The sequence below is a fragment of the Biomphalaria glabrata genome, chromosome 11, assembly GCF_947242115.1.
Source record: "Biomphalaria glabrata chromosome 11, xgBioGlab47.1, whole genome shotgun sequence".
Lineage (NCBI taxonomy): Eukaryota > Metazoa > Mollusca > Gastropoda > Planorbidae > Biomphalaria > Biomphalaria glabrata.
The window spans coordinates 31978973-31998556 of NC_074721.1; the positions used below are offsets into that span (position 1 = coordinate 31978973).

The 19584-nt window shown below is 37.9% G+C and overlaps 1 protein-coding gene across 1 annotated transcript in view; it reads left to right on the plus strand.

Annotated features, from left to right (window-relative positions):
- LOC129921852 (ETS translocation variant 4-like) overlaps positions 1–19584 on the plus strand; it is an 87614-nt gene that overhangs the window by 20761 nt on the left and 47269 nt on the right. The window contains exons 2-4 of the mRNA XM_056005034.1: positions 3727–3849; positions 10596–10643; positions 18417–18473. Coding sequence (XP_055861009.1) covers positions 3801–3849; positions 10596–10643; positions 18417–18473 — 154 coding nt within the window. The 5' untranslated portion in view covers positions 3727–3800. The remainder of the gene's footprint in view (positions 1–3726; positions 3850–10595; positions 10644–18416; positions 18474–19584) is intronic.

Sequence of the window (19584 nt, forward strand, 5' to 3'; positions counted from 1 at the left end):
TAACTAACAGAAATAATTAATATTAATACATAACTAACAGAAATAATTAATATTAATACATAACTAACAGAAATAATTAATATTAATACATAACTAACAGAAATGTGTTTAAAAATTATAAAGCTCCCCCCCCCTGCCTCCTACCCGAGTGGTGGGGGGGGGGGGGAGTTTGCAACTAATCCTTCGGCCCCACCGCTGGCTAGGGAATGTCCATACCAAAATGTTATCAACTGTGTTGATTTCTATAACTTACTGCCCCAATAAAATGTAGGATTTGTTAATATGTATATGTGTGTTTTAACGTTGTTTTTTCTCTTTATATTTTGACTGGGTGTCATCGCAAACATAATTCAATAACTTGGTGAACAGGTTTTTAAAACAAAACTAATACAAAAGAAAAACATTGTTTATATTCTAAAGGCTTGCTGAAACTTACCCATGCTGAAGCCTACCTTAGTAGGCCGCATACTCATGTTGAAGCCTCACCATAATAAAGCCTACTTTAGTAGGCCACATACTCATGTTGAAGCCTCACCATAATTTGGCCTACCGTAGTAGGCCACATACTCATGTTGAAGCCTCATCATAATAAAGCCTACATCAGTAGGCCGCATAGTCATGTTGAAGCCTCACCATAATAAAGCCTACGTTAGTAGGCCACATAGTCATGTTGAAGCCTCACCATAATAAAGCCTACGTTAGTAGGCCACATAGTCATACTGAAGCCTCACCATAATAAAGCCTACATTAGTAGGCCGCATACTCATGTTGAAGCCTCACCATAATAAAGCCTACATTAGTAGGCCGCATACTCATGTTGAAGCCTCACCATAATAAAGCCTACCCAATTTTAAGTTCGGCGTTTACAGCACTAATTACATCCATACAGTAAGAGGCAGTGTGCCTATTGTCTATTCATGAGTTGTCCCCCCACTTCTGCTTCTGTCTGCTGTCTATATTGTGCAAGTGTCCAGATGGTACCCACAGATCAGAGACCTGGTCTGGAACGAAATTAATTCTAAATTCCAGAGTCGAATTCCGCTCTATTGATCTCTGAGCCTTCATTAACTAGGAGAAAAGAATGCCCAGGGTGAATGGGTGGGGCGGGCGAGGGGGTGTGAAAATGTCGGAATTGTAGAGAAGACCCTCGACCTAAACAAAACAAAACATAGAGAAGTGAAGAGAGAGAGAGAGAGAGAGAGTAAGAAAGAGATGAGAGAAAGGGAAACTGAAATGTGACATGTTGACGAGAGAGAAAGAGAGAGAGAGAGAGAGAAGGGGGTAGAGGTAGATGTAGATAAGAGAAAAAAAGAGAGAGAGAGAGAGAGAGAGAGAATGAGATGATTTGAATAGAGAAAATGAAAGGGGAAAAAAAAGTTTGGAAAAGGAAGGAAAGGCACAGAGAGTGTCATACAATTAAAAAGAACAAGAAAGAAAAAAGAAAGAAAGAAAGAAAAAAGAAAAAGAATGAAAGAAAAAAAGAAAAGGAAATGAAATGTTTAGTGAACCAAGTCGTTACATATAGTGATCAAAAGTTAAAGGAAAGAGAAAGGCGAAAGAAAGAAAGAGAGGGAGAGGGCGAGACAGAGAATGAGAAACAGAAAGAGAAAAAGGACAAAGAGACAGACAGAAAGAGTGACACAAAACGAGACAGAAAGAGAAAAAAAAACAGAGAGATAGGAATAGAAAGAAAGAGAAAAAAAATAGAAAGAAATGTTATTTCCTAGTTCAACATAACACTCTTATTTTGAAAGTGACAACAGTCCAGTGGTCTTGGAAGAGCAAAACCTCGTGTCTTCATTTCGTCACACATCCCCACCACACCCAGGCACTGGACCTTAGTGTAGCTCGACCTCGCCAAATTTAAATACCAACGGATGAATTCTTGAACCAATGGGTTTCTTACAACCAGGTACAAGAGCAGACGATCTAGTACAACTATTTTCACGAACAGGTTCAAATCAAAGGTCAAAAGCTGACCACTCCAAATGTGTTATTTTAAACCCGAGAAAAATGTCTTTGTAACAATGTAACAATATGGTGCATTCTAGTCACGCGTGAATTCCCAATTCCCAGATCATACGACCCAAATGAAAGGATGGCTGGAAACAGTCACATAAAAAGCCTTAAAATTTCAATACCGTACGCTAAACTTTCCGCATACTTAAGGTCATGGCGACATGAAATGTTGTAGTCCTACATGAAAAGAATGCACTATTAATGTACATTTAAAAAAAATGTTTGCCTTTCTATTAAAGATACACTTGCAATGAGAACTGTCAATCTGTTGAAAGTATCACTTAAAGAGAAGCAACAGAAAAGTAAAAAAAAACAACAACAACACAACATTACGATTCTATTTTTATAGCAAACATTTTTATACAATAGATTAATAATACACCTGATAACAAACAAAGATATAAATTTAGCTTTACAAACTAAGGCTGGGGTAGAGATAAACTGTACTTTCCATCAATATAGTGTCCTACAAGAGTAGCTATGCTCTAATCTCGTACTTCCATTAAGACAGCAGAGTGCTAAGTACTGAGAGCATGCATTAGGGGGACGACCTGAATTCGAATCAAGGCGCAAGCTTCCTCAAGTCGTCATTCTAACTACTCTGCTAGTTAGGTGGTTATGAAAATAGAAGATTGTATTATTATCTATTGTTTGTTTTAAACCTACTTTAAAGCGGCCACCTATAAAGGGAACCAGTTCAGCTAATATCATCCCTTCAGTCAAGCAAAATTTTTTTCCCTTCTTCGATATACCAAACAAAACAATTTATTACCTTAAGTTAATTCTAAAAGTGCTGAGCTTTTTTACAATGAGTGCATACAAAATGGAATTGCAATTCTAATGTTTGGAGTCTAAACTACCACACGCGCCTAAAGGGTTAATTAACTAATTGGTTAATTATTTATAAAATTGATTCTTGCTTTGTCAGGTAAAAGAAATAAGTGTGCAAAATTTCAACTTGATCCGAGTTTGGGTGTGGGAAAAATAACGTGTACTAACTTTTTATCAGACTGACAGGCAGACAGACAGACACAGTAATTTGATATAAGCTTTGTTACAACTTTGTTACAGTCTTTCTCAAATCCTCTCTGTCTTTTGCCTTGGATTTAATCTCTTTCAGTGGCAGGCCCATCCATTCTTTCATGTCTACCTTTTCTTCTTTTCCCTGATACTGTTCCCTGTAGGAAGGTCTTTGCGAGCCCTGATGACCTTGTGATATGGCCATAGAGATTTAGTTTGCGTTTTTTTTTTCTTGTAGTTAGCAGGTCAACTCGGGGGTGCAGTCACTGTACTAATCCTGTCTCCAATCTCTTCGTTTGTGATGCGTCTTTGTATGTGATCTCTAGGATGTTTCTGCATCATCTCAATTCCATTGCTAGGATCCTCCTCTGTAGTTCCGCAGTCAGCCTCCAGGATTCGCAAGCAGATAAGAATGTGGCCATGACCAGGGAGCGCATCAGTCTGACTTCGGTGCCGAGCTCTATGCCTTTGTCATTCCGTATTGTTTTGAGTTTTGCATCTTGCATTTTGACGAAGGTCTGAAAGGGGTACCTTACTTTAATTTACATCCCTACTAGGATTTTATGTGATGCTTTTTTTTTCTTCAATATTTTCTGTTCTAGTGCTATCAGGTGATAAAGGAGATCAATACTACCATTTCGGTTGTCCAAACATTAACGCTGGATGTCTTCTTATCTCGTATTGCAGTGTGCTGCTGTGACACACCCTAGACACACCATGTTTCAAGCTTCACTGCTCACTTAGATGGAAATAATGAGGAGATGAGATCAGGTCCGGACCCTCCCCACTCACTGTTGCAGGACTCAGAAGGTAAGGGCAACAGGTGGTAACGTGGGCCGTGCCCGATCGAGATTTGAGGGAGGCGTCTCTGGAGGGTCCTTTTCTTCTGATGTCTCTTGCTCCTAAGAATACTTTAATGGGGAATTTGGCGTTCAGTGTCTGTTTGACTGTCATCATCGTATCTCTAGCTTGACTGATGGGGAGAGTACTAAATTTGCAATTTCATATTCGTTTTTGGGTAGTCCTATGTTTTTGATTCTTTCGCCCCAATAAAGAAAATTAAAAGCTGTTCGGAGATAATAAGGATGTCTGTGTTCTAAATATGGTATTAAATATTTGATTATTTTAATCTCTACTTTAAATAGTAAAGAGGGTGTGTGATATGTGTACTTATAGGCTGGAGCTCTTTATTTATTTAACTCTTTATGCATTATTCATTTGGTTGAGATGTTCAGAGCAGTCTCAAGCACAGTATTGTCTGGACCACTAATTATCATTGGAATTCATAATGCCACATTTGAATAATAAACAAGGTTGTTGGTGATCTGATATAATATAGATTTGTTTGTTTTAATAGTGGTACTAAATAATTATTTCTCAGCTTAATACTCTACTAATATGTAAATTATTTTCCCCAACATGTAACATGCTAACAAAGTCTGTGTTTCTATAACAACGCTATTGGCATCAGTGGCCATTTATTCCATTCCACCCGATCCCCGCTTGGATTTGGCGTGAAATATATATATAATATATGATCCAAAAACACTTTTTAGGGATGCTCATGTTTTGATAACTTCCAATGGAATCCACCAAGATTCATAATGACCCAAAACTCCCTTAAAATGCGGGGATCGTATAGCAGGCCTGAGGAAGCGCCCCCCCCCCCCTTTTATAGTTACAGCCTATACTAAAATCCTCCAAAATATAAATAATCCAATTATTTTACAATTTCTATTGAATCGATCGATTTAATTCTATAAACCGTTTAGTTAATTAAATGTTGTTTAGCTAAATTTACACACTTTATTTTTTTCTTAAGAACAATTATACAGCTAGAGATTCTATACTCTTAAACATCAGGTAATCAAATAATCCAAAAGTATTTAATCTTCTGAAAGATTGAAAAGTTGCTTGCGAATAATTTTTATAAAAATATATACCTAAAAAACGTATATTTGTCTGAAAATCAGGGTTTCACAAACTGTGGGGTAAAGACAGTCACATTTTTTTTTCAAGGCAGAAAAAAATATATTTTAATTTTAATTATAAATCCTTATTGAAATATTGATTAAGTAAAAACAATATGCGAATGTCTTAGAGAGTATTGTTAGTAACAACGAGACGTCATTCTATCTCTTTAATAAGGAGACTCATAACAGATTCGCAAGAGACGTCTGCATCACGTTCGTTCTTTTAAACTAGGTTACAAAGTTTGTGTGGTAACACCAACTCAATATCGGCCCCCGAAGTGGTCCTCTCAGGCAGGTAAAAAGGCAGGTTTCAATATTTTTAGAAAGAATATCAGAATGAAATTCTATCAAAGGCAAATGACAAGAGGAGAGTGGAGAAAGAAGGTCCAGCAGACCAAGGGATGGGTGAAAGTGAATGTGAAGTTAGAAGTTAACCTGGCTTAACTGATGACATATAATGATTATTTTAACGATCTAATTGTTTTGTAAAGGGTCAATCTCTTATTCAAAGCCTCAAAAAAAAATTTCCGTAAAAAAAAAAAAAAAAAAAAATCCTTATTTTACTTTTGTTAAGTGTTCTATGGATAAAGTGCTGCGCTTCAGTTCACGCTATAATATGAAAGACTACTTATTAATTGTTGTTTCAAATTATGTCGGGGGCCTTTCTCACGTCAAAACGGTCTCATTTTTCCCCAAGCGTTGTAAAATCGTTCGACGTCATTTGCTTGACAATTTTTATATTCCAGTTACAAGACGTCTTGCTTAACACAAAAATGTTTTTTTAATTTTGTTTTTTTTTTTTTCATTTCGTTTTTCGTTTTTCGTTTTTCTTCGAAATAACACAATTTAATCTTTTAACTTGGACGGCTGTGACGTCACAGTGATTGCACGAACCCATGACCTTAGTAATGCATGTGTACATTTGATATCATTTTTATGTTGTTGCTATTTTGAACCTAATTCCGTGAGATATTTTACTCCAAAAAAAAAAATCATGAAATCTGTGCTGCAGCTAGTCAACGCTTAATATGGTCATTATATACGCGTGTGCTACTTCGCTAAGACTTGGTACTATCACAAGCTAGAGTTTTGACCTTACTTTATGTTTCTAGATGTTTCCAGTTGAAATATTTGCTATACATTTATGTAACCTCTTCCCTTGATTAGTGTTGGCATGGGTCTGTTTTGTATATTGACCTTTCCGAATCTTATCTGATCGCCTCGGTAAATTGGGTCGGAGAAATGTGCAGCAGTCATCGTAAGAACTCAGGCTGACTTTTTGCAAAGACATGTACTGTGATATAAAAGTCATTCCGATTCTAAAGTTTTCATTTGGAAAAAAAACAACAAATTTGTTAGTAATGTGTTTAGATGAGCTGAGTGGAATTCATACGTACTCTAGTTTGAAATTATTTGTCCTGTTCGTTGATTGGTTCTATTAGTAGCCAATGACAATGATACCCGATTTGTTTTATGATTCAGATTCGCTGTCTGATCCAGTCTCTGGTCAGTATATTTAGCTTATATTAACTCACTCTGTCTGTATGGTCAAAAGTTTGTACACTCTATTCCTGCCACACCCAATCTCGGATTATGCTGAAATTTCACATAAGCATTTCTTTTACCTGACAATACAAGAATCAATAAAAAAAAAATTAAACAGTTCGTTAATTAACTGTTAGTAGTTAATTATTTTGTTCGGTATCTTGAATAAGGGAAAGAAATCGTACTTAAAAGATGTTGTGATGTAAGCTGAATTAGTCCCCTTGAAAAGTCTTGAGACACAAGTGCACATTTTTTATGCGTTTAAAAAACAATGATGTAAACATTCACCAAGAAACCCTCTTCTTCCCTCCCCCTTTCCCAACTGGTCCAGACAAGTGATAGAATCATAGCGCAATGAGAAAGCTAAAAGCTAAACAAACACACACAAAAACACAATTGGTAAAAATAATTCTATCGCACTGATTTATATGTCTACCTCAATCGCTAATATAACAACATGACTGATCCAAACTAGTTGATACAATTTCACTTAATAAAAGCTTTTTTTTTAAAGAATTATTTTTTTATGTTTTTCCTGTATTTTGTTTTAAATTATTTACTACAAAACATAGAGCAACTAATTTTCCACTTTACAATATCAAAAGACACTGTCGTTCTAAACTGATACAACCATTATGTCATATCGTTTGAACCCTATAAATGAAGAAAACCTATATTCTAACCGTTAAGTGACTTTAATTACTGAGGCTGGTTGTATGTTACATTAAAAAATATTTTGGAGTGATGGTTGCTTGTCTCGTGGTATGTGCTTCGGACTGTCTTCCTGATGTTTCCGAGTTCGAACTCTGGTCTCTTCCATCCCCTGCTGTCCCCGTCCTGAGGGATGTGCCAGGATGTAATCATCTTCTGGAGACACTTGTTCTTAACTTAAAGAAGACACACAACTCATCTACTTTGTGTGCTATTTTAGATCCACTTCAATTTTTTTTCTTCTAATATCTATTGTGGCTGAGGGGAGCGGTGGCTGAGGGGTTAAGCGCTTGGTTTCCGAAGCTGGGGTCATGGGTTCGAATCTCGGTGAACATTGGGATTTTGAATTTCGTGATTTTTAGGGAGCTCATGAGTTCACCCAACTCTGTTGGGTACCTAACATTAGTTGGGGAAAAGTAAAGGCGGTTGGTCGTTGTGCTGGCCACATAACACTCTGCTCGTTAACCGTTGGCCAAAAAAAAAACGATGACCTTAACATCATCTGCCCTATAGATGGTATGGTCTGAAAGGAGAACTTTATTGCGGCTGAGGTGACTTAGACCACCTCTAGAGCCACATGTACAGTTACAATGGTTACATAATAGACCAACAGGTATTGTTTAAAATCTAATTTGAGGCATTGAAAAAAAAGTAAAATATTTTTTAATGCAAACACAGAATTTGTTTCTATTAGTTTGCAAATGAAGAAGTTTTGTAGTTTGTAACTCAGGGCAACTTATAAAGTTATAAAGATATAAAAGTGTTTTGTTTCCTTTAAGGGCGTGTTGGCTGGGTGGTATAGCACTTGGCTTCCTGAGGGTTCGAATCTTATTAAATGTGATTTTGATTTTCTGAATTATACGACGCACCATCAAATTCTAATGGACTAATGAATCAGCCGGGGAAAGTAAAAACGGTTCGCCAGATGAACCCTTAGAGACCTCCATAGAGACAGGTGACCTTTATATCCTCTGCCCTATGAATAATGTTCTTTCATTTGTTATGAATTATCTCAAATAGTGTGCCATAGAATAAACAAATTGCTTTATACTTTATTTATTTTGTTGTTATTGTTGTTGTCCCTTGGGGGGGGGGGGGAATGCAAATCTGTTGGAACAAAATTAAAACGAAACAAAACAAGATTTTAAAGGTTATTTTTATAGAGTTTTTACCCAGATCCAGTAAGAAATACTCGTACAAATTAGTATGTGTTATAGGTGACCAAGATATGTGTACATATAAGTAAAGTTCCTCTTTCAGACCTTGCGATATATAGGACAGATGGTGTTAAGGTCATCTGTTTCTATGGCCGACGGTGTGGCCAGCACAACGACCAACCGCCTTTACCTTTTTTTCCAACCCATTAGACCTGGGTGGACACATGCGCTGTGAAAATACTAACATCTCAAATACGTATTTAAAACAAACATGTACATCTCTATCAACATTTGATGTAGCCTACTCCCCCAAGACAAGGACAATGTAGCACGTAGCACGGGAACACAGAATGTTGTTTTCGCGGTTCCCTTCACATTTCCACTTGTCACCTCTCACAAATGGAACATCGCTGCCAATCTGATGACGAACCCAACAAGAAAACACAATAATCATTGCTCCCGAGCTAATTTAGCGTTAGGACCGCTCGACTGGCCGCCCCCCTCCAGATCTTGCACGTGCAGTGCTCGCGTCCTCGACCCTGGCCTCTCCGCGGTCGCGTGGATTATTCGCAATTTTCGTGTTATCAATTTTGTATAGTTCCCAGTATGAGACAAACTACTCGCGTTTGTAGCTTTCACTGAAAGTAGGGGTCGGGGTGGGGTGGGGGGAGAGGAAAAATAAAAAGGAGGGGGTGGGGTCGGTGAAAGCTGTTTAGCTTGTATTACTTTGGTTTTGTTTGTTTTTGCCTATGAATGGGGCAATGGAGAGAACTTTGAAGACTGATACTTCTGAAACATAGACTTGAAACTGTTAGAATGAGCTTTTTCTCTACTTATTTGTTGACAAACAATTCATTTCTCTTTCTTCTTCTTTTCTTCTCTTTCTCTTTTCTTCTTTTTCTCTTCTCCTTGACTTCTCTCTCTGTTTCTCTCTCCATCGCTTCCCTTCAAAACGTTCCATGCAGCATGTCTAATATTACTAAACCCTGTTGTTGTTGTTTTGACTCTTCTAGTTATTCAGACACATCTTTAATTGCCATTCTTAGAGTACAGTCACGTTGAGTAGTCAATGAACTTATATATTGAAATCTCTATATCATTCTTGAGTTACTGCAGAACTCTTGATCAACTTCTAATAACTCAATCAAAACGGAGTCTAGCATACACTGGTCATTTACGACACACTATTAAATATAATGCATGCATGCATAAGGGGATGTATTCAGGGCCGGAGTTGAAGATCTGGACGCCCTGAGACAACGAAGAAGCCTAATATTATCCGATTTAAGGAGACTTTTTTTTTAAATCAAGTCTTTCAAAATTACTATTAATTATAAAATTAGACTACATTTGATGCATGCATAAGATGGTATATTTAGGTTCGGATTCGGTGGAGGGCAGTCCGGGCTACTGGCCCCAGGCCTTCACGAGAGAAGCCTCCTCCCCGCCCCATAGAGATATCAGCGAAATTATCAAAGACATTTTGTGGAGAGAAGCTTGCAAAGTTTCATTCCTTAGTGTGCTAATTAAACTTTTACTAAACTATGTTTGACTATAACAATTAATTGATCCTCATACTTTTGTTGGAATAATTTTATTTGCATTTAATTTGTGAAAGGCTTGATATTTAGAAATGTTTCTTGTAATCGGAAAATAATTAGGCTACTTCGTTGCCTCAGGGCCTTCATATCTCCAAATCCGGCCCTGGATCTATTATACATGTGTACTCTCAGTAAACAAAACAAAAAATTAATACCAGACTCCACTTTTAGCACTAAATTAATGGACTTGTAGTGATTTGTTAATTAATAAAATAATAAAATCTATTTTTAAAATAAAACAGAGGCTAGAAAAGCGCTGACAACTGACAAGTTGCCATCATTCTGGGGAGTAACTCTAATATCAGGTCATTTAGTCATGTCTCGGTTCAATGTGTATAAATATAAATTCACATTCTTGCTATAAACATTAACAACAATAATTAGACTTGAATATGCCGCAGGCCTTGTGGCGACATTTCAAGCCAGGCCTAACATTAGCTGAGATAACTTTAAAAAGGTTTAATTGTGTCATTGACATGGGTCACCAAACACATTTCGGAAAAAAATGTGTTTATACTAATTTTATGAATATTATGACTAAATAAGTCTTTTACTCTCTCTTTCCACAGAATTATTCAAAGACTTAAGTCAAATGCAGGAAACGTGGCTAGCTGAAGGTATTTTTTTACAAAGCTTATATCAACTCACTCTGTCTGTCTGTCTGTCTGTCTGGTAAAAAGTTTGTACACTTTATTTCTCCGACACGGTGACATCCATTCTTGGATCAAGCTGAAATTATGCACAATTATTTCTTCTACCTGACAACACAAGAGTCAATAAAAAAAAATTACCAGTTAGTTAATTAACTATTGGTTATTGATTATTTTGCTTACTATCTCGAACAAGGGCAAGAAATTGTATAAGTTGTATTAGTCCCCTTTTTACTTTGCTTTAAAGTTTGCAACTAACAATGGATAACTATTAAACCTTCTATTTTCATAAGCATTACTTTGGTACAGTGGTTAGTGTGTTGGCCTGAAGAGGCTAGAGCTCTCTCGTTTTTTAATCCAATGTCGTATAACATTTTTTTTATAAATGCATTTAAAAAAGCAATCAAGGTAATATTTACACAGATACTCTCATATTTCTCCCCCACCCCTTTCTCAAGGTAATATTTACACAGATACTCTCATATTTCTCCCCCACCCCTTTCCCAAATGGTCTTGATAAGTGATAGGATTATATCCTAGTGAATAAGCTAAAAGCATGAAATTGCGCTAAACAAATACAATTGGTAAAAATACTAAGCTTTGTTTGTTTTTTAAAGTATTTTTTCTTATTTATTTGTTTGATATGACTGACAAAATAATGAGTAAGTCCAAAGTAGTTTTCAATTTACATATAGGTAGGCGCTTCCCCATACACCCCCCCCCCCAACCCTTTTGTTAATGCCGCCGCCATGTTGTCCTGTCCGTGACATTTCTTATTACATTTCATACCATCCAGATCGTCTGCTCTGACAGAACTGGGCAAGACCATAACTCTTCCGTCTAGAGGGGGAAAAAAGCGCAATGAGCTCTCGTTCCCCGGATGTCACAAAAAGATTTTATCTGGACATGACATTCGGGTCATCATAGAACTGTTTAGACCTACTTACATATGCAGACGTTTTCTTAAGTCTGACTAAGTGCTAGACTGAAGATTGGCGCGAAACTACTTCTACTTAGTATTGAATGATTATATCAGCATTTTGTTGAGTTATACTTGTGGTTATATACAAATAGTCTCTTGTCTACGCTTCTGTTACTATAGTACTAGCAGTTGGCAACAGGGGTTATCCATGTGATAATTTACGATTAGTTTCTTATCTAAGCTTTTATGACTGGTTTGATAGAAGTTGGCTATCTTATATAATACAGACGTTACTTCAAAAAAAGAAGATGATTACGTCCTACGTGTCATGCATTTAGTCATGCATATTAACCAATGAACTTAATTCTGCCAAGTCACTGGTTTTCCTGGCTAGCTCAGGCAACCCATTCCATGCTCTAATAGAACTAGGGAAGAAGGAGTATTTGTACAAATTTGTCTTAGCATATGGGACGACAGTTATGCCTTTATCTTTGTGTCTTTCTGAGTATTTTATTAAATTTTGTTTTTTTACTTACAGTGTTTTATTTATAATTTCTACTTTACTTGTGAGTCTTCTATCCTGAAGGCTTTCTAAATTTAGTGATTTTACACGTGTTTATATACGATTAGTTTCTGGTCTAAGTTTGTATGACTTGATTGGGTTAAGGCGCACCTCTGTTTCCACATGATCATCTTTTTTTTTTAGGTCCGTTCGGAGAGTCCAACGAATCGCTAGTTCTAGTGTTTGAATTTGTAACAAATATTTGTGCAAGTCTCATTTCTTCTTCTAAAGTAGTGTATACTTCCTCTTTGTATTGACAACAAATACCTAGAGCTAGTAACAGAATACATTAAAATATTTCTAATCCAACACATTTATTATATTACAATTATGATTGCATGGCTCAAACTCATTGATAGAATTTTAATTATTTTTTTTTTGCTTTTGGTTTTTATTAATCAACTGCACTTTAAAAAAATCAATTTTTCAATTAATTAGCTACGTTACAATATTAGCCCGGGCTCTGCTATTAAGACAGAATACACTAACTTAGTAAACTGCCCTTCCAAGTGTCCTGCTCAAAGGAGTTACCAAGTACCTTGCTTGAATATCTCTTGCTGCAGTCAATACTTCCAGAATGTTGATGGTTTGTCCTTCTCGCGTTTGTTTCAAATTGTTTGTTTGATAGCGGGAGACTTGCTATGAATTTGACCCCCTCGTCACGTGTCATAAAAGATGTTTTGACTCCAGAGCGTGTCTCAAAAATTGCTCGAAATGTGACATCCCTTGTCACATTGTTTGCCGGTGGCTTTCATCCCGATTTAGCCACCATTCCAAACAAATGAAAGGGGTGGACAGTGGTCACTGCCGAGAGTGGTCAAACAGAGCTGGGAACAAATGGTACACACGCCAAGAGTAAAGTCGCATGGAAGAATCCAGGTGATTGTTTGGTCTCGGATGTTGACCCTGGGATCGTGTCAACACCTTGCTCGGAGCTGAACCCAAAGAAACAGTAATCTGATGTTTTAAAGAGAGAAACACCGTTGCCGAGGTGTGTGTGTGTGTGTGTTTGCGTGAGAGAAACATCATGGCTGCGTTGTGTGTGTGTGTTTGCGCGAGAGGGGGGCTTTGGAAGCTTAAGGAGTTGTAAGGTGGGCGATTAACAAGTGAGTGTCTGAGGAGGGAGGAAGTATTTATCGGCCTCAGTGCGTGCATTTTTGTGCTTGTGTGACCGGGGTGATCATTAACATTGTGTCTTGCGTGATGAAGAACTGATTGACCATATCACATTCTTAATATTTTCTGGTCTGGCTAATTTGCAATGTACATGATGGATGTCGCGTCGTGTAGGATGCACTCGATGGTCCCGGGTTCGAACCCTGCCCGCACCACCCCCACCGTCCTACTGGAGGTCTGGTTTAGGATGTAATAATCTTGAATTATGTAGAAGCGGTGGCTGAGTGGTAAAGCGCTTGGCTTCCGAACCGAGGGGTCCAAAGTTCAAATCCTGGTGAAGACTAGGATCTTTAATTTCGGGATCTTTAGGGTGGCTTTAGAAGTCCACCCATCTCTATTGGGTACCTGACAAAAGAGGTTGGTCGTTGTGCTGGCCAAATGACACCCTCGTTAATCGTGGGCCACAAAAACATCATCTGCCCCATAGATTGCAAGGTCTGAGAAGGGAAATCAACTAATTAGCTTAATCTTCAATTCTGAAGTGACATCCAAAACATGTTAAAACAAAACAAACATGACATTACTCATGACATTACTTATGACATTACTTATGACATTACTTATGACATTACTTATGACATTACTCATAGCTTTGGGAAGTCATGTTTCTCTAAATACACAAAGTCTATTTCGAATTTCGATATAACACTCTATCTAAAAGTGTAATATCCATTAATACCAATTGTACTTTTTTTTTACACCTGATTATTTGTCAACTGATATTGAATCTTTTTTCTTTGGGTAATCTTCATCTTTGGTGGATAACTGTAATTATCCAGCTTTTTTTTTTCTTTGGTGATCAAATATGCTAATTAAAGGGTTTACAGTAAATCATGTGCACTTTCTTGCACTGTAAAAAAAAAAATCTAATAATATTTTAGACAATAGCGTCTTTCAGATTCTTGAAATAATAAAAGTGTTACTCCTACTTTGGGTACATTAAACATTTTGTGTTCTTTGAAGGGTGATAAACTATTTGTGTATTTCTATCTTTTTATAATTTTCTAAAAAACACAAATCAAATCTTGTGATTTCTTCAGTTTGTATGTAACTCAAACTTCATCTTCTATAATAGTGTTCACAGAAAGTTGTTCAAATGTTCAGAGTCTGACAAGAAAAAAAAAGTCACGGAATCAATTTGTGAAGCAAGAGTAAAAAAAAAAAAAAACCCTGAAATTCTCTAACCCCGGCAGATATTTAAAAGAAAACAAAAATCTCCCCAAACAAAAACCTTATTCACTTCCGTGTAATCTCCCCCACCTGTAGGGGCAGCCCGCGCCCTCATCTCCGTGAGGCCAGCATTCCACGTCAATGGACATCATCGCCCGGGAGCTTTTGTCAGCACTGTAGAAAGCGGCGCGACTTCGATCGCACGCCTAGTCTGGAGACGTGCACTCTGACGCATATCTTTTGGGGGAGGGGGGACTCTAGTCTGTCATTGTGCAGTCTTAGCTAGTCTATTCTCTAGGCTACCCACACACACACAGCGCGCGTACATCACTCCTTTCTACTCAAGACCCAGAATGTCTTTCTGTTTAACTGAGATTTTGAGTATCTTCAATTGTGTGTGTTAACTTCTATGTGGGGACACTTAAAATTGTTATGAGGGTATTGCATATAGACAGCACAATACTCTCTCTCTCTCTCTCACACACACAGCTCCACACACAACCGCAAGCTCTCTTAATCATTTTCGGATAAAAGAATCTTCAATCGTAATGGCAAAAATATTCCTATTAGTCTTTGTCCTGAAACTTGATTCCCACAAGAAGAAAAAAACTCAAAAACAACTTGAAAATATTGTGTCAGTACGTTTTTGCACTGTTACAAATTTCACCGCAAATTGGATTTAATTCCATGTATTGAGTTTGATGACCTCACGTGACTTGGCGCTGAAGACAACAGAGGATAAAGATAATTGGTTATAACACAAGTCGAAGTTCACTCAGCCCGCACATAATAATAATAAGGCTTGTCTTCGAGTCCGAAGATCAATGAGGAATGCATTATTTCCTGTGGCTACGCAGCCCCAGCTCTGACCTACATATTTTGCCACAGCAAGCGCAGGCATAACCATTGTCGCCAGTGATCGATTTAGATTTTCTTTTCGCCGTCTGTGTCTTTTGGCCTCAAGTGTGTATCCCGCAGCCTTTGTAAGTGACCTCCAGCTGTCTCGTTCTGAAGCCGCCTGAAACCAAGTGCTCTCTATATCCTAAATTTGGGATTCGTTGCGAAATGGGAATTAAGGTGTTCAATGATAGGTTTTTTCTTTTATTATAAACTAGTCGACCGGCGGCGTAGCATACGCCGCTATTTAGCAGGCTGGCCCAAGGCCACTGCAACGTATGCTACCGCAGTGGACGTCGCACTTTCATAGGACCCACGCTAATTCTAGGTGTAAATTATTAAATTAAACCATTTTATAATTTATAACAGATTTACCGCGGCCTCCTGATTTACCAGGAGCTCCTGAAAATCTTCTGAATTTGCAAAATATACGAAAAAGTCCTGGAAATCTCCGGAAATTATTAAAATCTTTTACAAATCTCCTGAAATATATAGACACAAATTGTCATTTTGGGGTGTCATTCAATATGGAAAACGCCAATCCTACGCGCGATAAATAAAAAAACGGCTTTATGCACTAGCCGTAATTGTGGAATCTGGTGAAAGAAGCTTCTCGCCCCTCAAACTAATGAAGAATTACTTTAGTTCAACAATTCTAGTAGATAGATTGAAACATTTGGTAATTCTTGCTATTGAGCGTGATCTATGTAGGAAACAGAATTCTTATGATATACTGTATGACTTCGCTACACGCAAGGCTCGTAAAGTAATTCTGTGCGTAATAAAGAATGAATAAAAGACGAATATATTTTCTAATACAAACTATTAATTTTCAATTATTATCCGTATCCCTACCCAAACTGGGCCCCGCGAAATCCGTTTCGCATTGGGCCCCACAATGGTTAAGTCCAGCCCTGCTATTTAGTGACAGGTGAATACAGAGTAGATTACTTGTTCTCTTTCCATGACTTCTTGGTCACAACAGTTAAGTCCAGCCCTGCTATTTAGTGACAGGTGAATACAGAGTAGATTACTTGTTCTCTTTCCATTACTTCTTGGTCACAACAGTTAAGTCCGGCCCTGCTATTTAGTGACAGGTGAATACAGAGTAGATTACTTGTTCTCTTTCCATGACTTCTTGGTCACAACAGTTAAGTCCGGCCCTGCTATTTAGTGACGGGTGAATACTACTTGTTCTTCCCCCCCCCCCCCTATTTGTTTTTCGCCTCTAAAATTACGTTGGGTAACTCTAGTCCGTCCGACTTGAAGAAATAAAAGAGTGATCTTTCCATTACTTGGTGTAGAAACTCTTGAGCCATGAAGAGAACTATATATATATATATATAGATAGATTATAGACGTCGTTAAAAAGAAAAAAAAATTGGTCCTATGCGTGATCGTTGTGCTGGCCACATGACACCCTCGTTAAACGTGGAGCAAAGAAATATCATCTGCGCTACAGATCACAAGGTCTGAAAGGGGAACTTGACTTTACTTTTTTATGTGCATACTTGCGTTAACCTATTCGAGCTAGTTAATCAGATAGACTCTGCTAGGTCATTGGTTTTCCTGGCGGATTCAAGTAAACCGATTCCAACCCAACCCATACAAATGTGTCTTAGAATAAGGAATATGTGTCTTTACGATTACTGTTTTTGAATTTGTAAGTTAAGGTTCAGTTTCTTAAACATTGTTGCAACTTTATTTAGTCTATCCCACAACGTCTACTGATGATAATGATGATTTCATATTGCTTACTTCAATGAGATTATTATGAATGCGATTTGTGTGCAAAGAATGTGTAAACACGACGGACCCACAGGGTACGCCTAAGAGTTCTTGTTTACCACGAACTCCCTGTGTTACCTTGATATCATTGTTTCATTCAATGAAGGAAAACGTTGTCATCATAGGTACGTGGTGTACACGCTTTCTGACTGTTTCGCTTCAAGAGTTTTCCCATTCATATCCCCCCCCCTCCTTTTTTGTCTCCCAGCTAATCAAAGACATCACACTTTAGACAGCGTGCGTGTGTGTGTGTGTGTGTGTTCAGGAGGAGGGGTGGGGGATGTGATGTATTGATCCAAGAGAGAGAGGTGAGCACTAAAGGGTCAGCCAATGATAAGATAGTTGAACAAATCTGTGTGGCAGAACGAGACCTCCTTTGACCGTCTTTACGTCCTGGAGGACACAGTTTGTTTTGTTTTTTGTCACCCTCTTACTCCATCCCCTCTTTCCTTCTATTTTTGTCTCTCTCTCTCTCTATTTCTTTCTTTCTCTCTTTCTTTCTCTTTTTTCTCCCCCTCCTTTCTTCTTCTCTCTCTCTTTATCTCTCTTCCTTTCTTTCTCTCTCTTTCATTCTCCCTCTTTCTCTCTCTCTCCCTCTCTCTCAGCTGTCTTTTCTCATGAGTTTAGGAAAAGAAAGGAAAAACTGAACATAATAATAATAATAATAATAATAATAATAATAATAAAAACCTTTATCATCCGTAAGGGTAATAGTGAACGAGTTTAAGACTTCAATCATTGTACTACTTTTGGAGCAGTTTTTGCTCAATGCTTGGTTGCCTGATGAGTTTATTTAAAAAAAAAAAAATTAGAATATTTAAGCATACATTACGAACTGCTGAATGTATATTACATCTATCTACCTATATTACACCTGTCTATCTAGTTAACACATGCCTAGCTATTTTACAAACCCTGCTAGTTAACTGTTGGCCAAAGAAACACATGACCTTTACATCATCTGCCCCGTAGATTGCAAGGTCTGAATGAGGAACTTTACTTTTTTATTTCATCATTCACTTACAGTTGCATCATTGGTTTCAAGTAGCATTCCGTGTATAGGAAATCGTACAGAACTACTTAACATTTCTTTTAATGCACATGAAGTCATTTTTTGTTACGCTAAATTTGACTTTTGGTATTTATGGTTTTTTAGAGCTTCAAAGTATGTGTAATGTATCAAATGTTTATGTTAAGGATTTATTGTTTATTGTTTGTTCCCTAGCTCACTGTACAACTGATCAGGAGCAGTTCAGAAGTAGGGAAGAGTTGCGTCATCCGGGTGAGTCTTCTCTGTTACATTTTTTTTTCAATCTGTTATGAATTTGAACGAAATCTCTACATAATAAGATTACAAAGAGTGTTTGTGTAAAAACACAAACTCAAATGTGGTCTCCTAAGGGTTCGCTCTATGTAGTATAAACTATAAAAGCCTCACTCTTACCCTCCAATAAAATGGTGCCGGCGCTATGGTGCTAATGGACCAGGTGATATTGTTACCCGTATTAAATTGTTAATATTGTAATAAATTCTCAGGAAGGCAACTCATCGTATACAGACGTTTATTCACGGGACGTCACAAACACATAACAACCACGCCTGCCTTGAGCTTAGCGTCTTCATCGGCTCTAGACTTCGTTCTCTTCTTCAATGTCAACATTCTTTCTCTTTCTAGTCCCTAACAGTGCGCACCTACTGCACTAGCTTGGATGGCGGTGTGCATGGCAGCGTTATAACACTGTCCCCTTCTTAGCACCTTTTTCGTCCCGAAAAGAAAACATGTTCACCACAGGGTAGTAGAGGTTGGGCAGTGCAAGGGGAGGTCGATCAGCTTGGAGGGTGTTCCCCACATGCTCTCTGCAGGTGCCACTTTCTCCTTCTCCGGTTGGCCAGTTTTCTCTCGAGACGATGTCGCGATCGTTGTCTCTCCATCCTGATGGTTGTCGATGGCGTCATCCACGTGGCACATTGAGCGGTAGTGACAGCTCTTGTTGTTGTTGTTAATTGATCCAAAACGTCGCTTTTCTTTTCTAAGGACGACTCGTGAAAGAGTTGGTGACCCACTTGAAGTCAGACTTTAATACACACACACACACACACACAAAATTGTCGTCCTCAGCCGTCTCAGGAAGAATTGTCTATAAGGCATCTTGACAACGTTCCTGGCTCAAATGTTCATTGGCCACTGCAGCCATTTCTGGAATTGATTCACATTTGTTTGTGCCACTCTCACAGTTGATGGCAGATGTACAAATTTGAGCCAGGTCCAGACGTCGCCGCTGAGTTTCTTGGCATTGGCAATCTCTTCGTGAAGCGCTGCCCGATCTTGTTAAATGCCTGGATTACGGCTATCATTGTAAGCACTGGCAGACAGACAGAGGACTTCCGGTTCC